This window comes from Magnolia sinica, chromosome 17, assembly GCF_029962835.1.
Source record: "Magnolia sinica isolate HGM2019 chromosome 17, MsV1, whole genome shotgun sequence".
NCBI classification, from domain to species: Eukaryota; Viridiplantae; Streptophyta; class Magnoliopsida; order Magnoliales; family Magnoliaceae; genus Magnolia; species Magnolia sinica.
In genome coordinates this window covers 19,036,200-19,040,515 of record NC_080589.1, presented here as the reverse complement: position 1 = coordinate 19,040,515, position 4,316 = coordinate 19,036,200, and the positions used below count along the sequence as shown (strand labels likewise).

General features: G+C 42.4%; 1 protein-coding gene across 1 annotated transcript; it reads right to left on the bottom strand.

Moving 5' to 3' along the window:
• On the bottom strand, positions 1 to 3,402 carry LOC131230447 (uncharacterized). Its single transcript, XM_058226375.1, has 3 exons — positions 3,312 to 3,402; positions 1,076 to 1,345; positions 1 to 269 (listed from the first exon to the last, which is right to left on the bottom strand). The coding sequence occupies exons 1-3, from the start codon at positions 3,400 to 3,402 to the stop codon at positions 139 to 141; spliced, it is 492 nt and encodes a 163-aa protein (XP_058082358.1). The 3' UTR covers positions 1 to 138.
• Between the last annotated feature and the right edge of the window lie 914 nt (positions 3,403 to 4,316).

Below are 4,316 nucleotides of genomic sequence, written 5' to 3'. Positions count from 1 at the left end.
TGTGAGAAACAATCCACTACAGCATTTCAAGATCAAGTCACATAATCATGGATGAAGCCATGAGATCCAGACCATCCATTAAACATCTAAAATACAATGAAGCAAAATACGTATGGGATATAGATCATCCACTACATTTCATGTTATTAGATAAAACCCATTTCTTAGAAATACCATCTCAGAAGCCAGGGCCACCAGGTCCATGCGGCCCACCGAACAACGGTCCGCAGCACTCTTGTAACAGGCAACAACAGCACAGGAAGTAGAAGCTGCAAGCAAGTCACCAAAAAGACAGAAAACACATCAAAGAACAAAAGAATAAATCAATCCCATGGCTAGACATTGAGCTACCGTGGCATTGTTGTAGCCATTGATTTCAGGCTTTAGGCCGCACCAGAAAACTAATCAGATGTGGGCTGTGATCACACAACAACATCTGTCCAATCAGGATTGTGAAACAGATTTGGTTGTTCCACATTGATTCATCATCAACCGTATGTTTCCCTTTAGAGCAATTCTCAGCCTTTTAACTGATCAGGCAGTCCAAGTGGCCCACCAACATGAAATCAGTTGTTTTGATTTCTTAACAAGCACCTCACTGACCATTCATTTAAACAAACTGAACAAAAGAGATGACACAATTATTAGGTAGATGCCCCACCAAGATGAAATCATGCGGCCCAAACAATCGCAAAGACCACAGCAGCAGGGCCCACAACCTGGCGGTGGACCTCCAGGCCCTGGGCCCCAACCAGGACGAGGAGGTCCGGGTGGCCGCATCTCTCAACACAACCCAAAACACAAAGGTGAGGGCAGAAGAAAAGAGAAACAAATCAAAGCTCAGGGGCTTAAATGAGAGGCATGAAGATTTATTTATTTTTTTATAAAAAACAGTGATAAGCAATGAATCTGACGAAGCAATCGAAGCTCAGGAATCTATCTATTTATATGAAAAGCTACGATAGTAAGCATCCAAACCTCATGCCTGCCTAACATTTTCACATCAACTACCTTTCAACACGTCTCTATAATAATAATAAAAGAGAACATGGTTTTGAGTAAACCAAACACTCACCATGAAGATAATATGCTGCACAAACCACCCCCAAAACCACCAAAACCAGGTCCCCACCAGGGCCCGCCGGGTCCCCATCCTGGAGGTCCACCACCCCAACCAGGCCCCGGTCCTCCTGGTCCACCACCCCAACCTGGCCCCGGTCCTCCCGGCCCACCACCCCAACCAGGTCCGGGTCCTCCTGGCCCACCACCCCAACCAGGTCCAGGTCCTCCTGGCCCACCACCCCAACCCGGTCCCGGCCCACCTGGTCCCATACCTCAAACACCTCTACAGTGTGAACAAAAAGAAAAAACTCAAGAATAAAGCAAAAATGCTAGCTAGGAAGCTTATGTAAATGTATTCTACAATGCTTGAAGATTTCCAGTTTATATAACTGAGATGTTTCCTTAAGTCGGTAAGGTCTCTTCTTCTTTTGCCCACCTAACAGTCTTCCTATTGCATCTACTCTTCTCCTTGAACTACCCTTCAAATTTCTCTATCCATGCATAATTCCTGCACCCTAGTAATCTAAACAGACCCAAGTGGTTGTACTGGAATGGGCTGGGTTTCATTAGAACCTATAAAGGATGGAACCCAAGAGCTCTAATTGAGAACTAATGACTGTTAACCACAGGTCTAACAGCTGATTTAGTTCTAATTCTCTCTGGGTTTTATATCTTAAGAAGCATAGTTCCAAAACTCGGTAGGTCGACTCAAAATTTTGAACTCGATTCGGCGAGATTTCGAGCTGAATCTCTTGCAAACTTGGTCAGGACTCGAAACAAGATTCAGTTGATTCAGCCTGGAAACTCGGTCAACTCAATACAACTTGGGGAGACTCAAACAAGTCCCTCACCCAGTAAATAGATTTTCTTTTTAAAAAACAAAGGGACAGATCCGAACCCACAGCCTCCCTAGTGACCCTATCTGCCTGGTAACAGTACATACAACAACAGAATACTACACTATTTTGGTTATTTTACCATTTCCAAACATTTTAAACTTCTGTTAAAATACAAAAAATGAGTTGGGTCAGGAAAAGACTCAGTCAAGTCTTCAAGTCCGACCTGACCCAACTAGACATTTGGGTTGAGTTGAGCTTTGGAGTTCTGGAACTATGAAATGGGGAGGAGGTTTCCAAGCCTAGTGGGCCCGACAGATTGGACTGAATGGCTCACATTAACAGGTTGAGGTCAGGTCTGGAAACTTATCTGTTGCATTCTACTTGGATGGACCCTGCCAAAATTCTCCTCAACAGGATAATATTAACTTTTCAATTGGCAGAACAGAAATTGACAGTTAAGAAAAAGAAACAGAGCTAAAGCCCAAAGAGTGGTTATGGCAGCGCTGGCTGGAATCTTACAATCAGCCTGATCTTGGAGAATGGTCCATACATGGTAGGAACCCAACAGACCAATGGTCTGGATTACAGAAGCATGGGCCCACTTGTCCTCCATGTTGTGTGTCCCACTATTCCCTTAGCAAGTATTGGCTTTAGCTTGTCTTGTATGGTGGGTCCCAGTCCCTTGATGGACAAATGCAATCCATGCAGGAGAACTGAATCCATCACCAACATCAGCATCAAAAGATCTACCAGCAAAAATTCATGGATAAATCAAGAGAAACAAGGGCTATAATCTGGTGCCTCTGCGTCAATCTAGACCATTTAAATCATGGGGACCACAGTATATGGAGCATTGCCAGGAAATCATACTGATTAAACAATCCTCGTGGTCAATTTGGTGGCCATCAAATGAATGGTTGGAATAGAATGGCCAAAAGTTCAAATATAGTAACCAAACTACAGCCACCAGGATTGATGACCACAGACTGCCAATCCAACTGCTAATCCTAAACTTTGGACAATAGCAACAAAATCATAATATTCAGGTGATCATTAGAAGGCCAGGTTGAAGAGGAATTACACACTACCTGACCCAGAGGATATCCATGGTATGCTTGGGCTTTTAGTTTGCACACGTGGGTCCGATGATTGAGTGTGATCCGGACCATTAGTCTGTCGGAAGCCACTGTAGATGGACCATGCTCCAAAATCTTCTCAAAGGGACAATCCTAACCTTTCAAATTGAGACCTGCAAGATAAGTACAACAATGGTCCTCACTAAACACAAAAAAGGTCAAGGTTGGCGACGGATAACGTCTTCCAAAATGGGAGAATTTTGGGGTATGGATATGGACCTAATGATATGCAGCGAACAACTCTTAACAGTTATGGCACATCACTTCTGCATACGGGCAGGGATATAGGCGGCAATATGTATATGACCAGCAATATAGATGCCCAAGAGCTCCATCAATGCCCATCCCAAATCCATATCAGTCATAGACTGATGATTACACAGTACTCATGAATGGATGTATTGGTTCGGTTCGGAGAGGATGGGTACCAGCTGGGAGTATCTTAACCAGTACCATTTCACTATGACCTGGCCATAGTACTGTTGATTTGTTGAGCAACAATATTATTCCCAACCCCATCGAGATGGAGACAATGATTACAAGCCACCATGTGGCTCTATGTGGGTCTAGGGCACAACCAATCACATCATTCATAAGTATATTTCTCGATTTCTACTTATTTTGTTTTTGAATGATTGGTTGTGTTTTCACATGTCTTCTTACATTCATAAATGTTATGAATTCAATTTGAATATAATTGCATTTGTTCAGTAAGACAATGCATATTTGGAAACTATACAAAGGAAACCTATTATGTGCACTTCTTTTTTGATGGTATGATTTGAAAGTGCACCCATTATGTCATGTATTAAGGTATTTTTTAGCAATCCCTAAGGTTTCATTGAAAAATTTAACAAATTTCCCAATGTTTCCCCATGTTTCTCAAAAAGTGCAATAAATTACCCAATACAAACAATATATCTTTGGCGATAGCCGATACATAACTATATCCCATAGGTGTGATACATAACACGATACTGATATTGCAAACATTGATCCCAACTAATTGGGGTCAGCTATGCGAGTTCTATTCCGCCATTCTACTCTGTTACAGACTAGATCCACAATTAAACCATAGGACCATAGGTCCTAAAGTCATTTCTTACTACCTCCACCTATAGTGCTCATCCTTTTGGGCTTCCCCTTGCCGTTTAGAGCCTTCAGCTTGTACCCACTCACTCATAAGTCATAACCAGTGCAGTTCTTGGTCTCTCATCAGCAATTATGTTGAGACACAAAATGGACGTATTTTTTTACAGCAACAAACATATATTTTGGA

What these genes read in the sequence shown, in the direction of transcription:
- LOC131230447 (XM_058226375.1), bottom strand. Translation starts at nt 3,402, where the DNA reads ATGACTGATATGGATTTGGGATGGGCATTGATGGAGCTCTTGGGCATC. An exon ending in TGCCGCCTATATCCCTGCCC is followed by an intron (nt 1,346 to 3,311) that starts GTATGCAGAAGT and finishes TTCACACTGTAG; the next exon opens with AGGTGTTTGAGGTATGGGAC. An exon ending in TGCAGCATATTATCTTCATG is followed by an intron (nt 270 to 1,075) that starts GTGAGTGTTTGG and finishes ACTTGCTTGCAG; the next exon opens with CTTCTACTTCCTGTGCTGTT.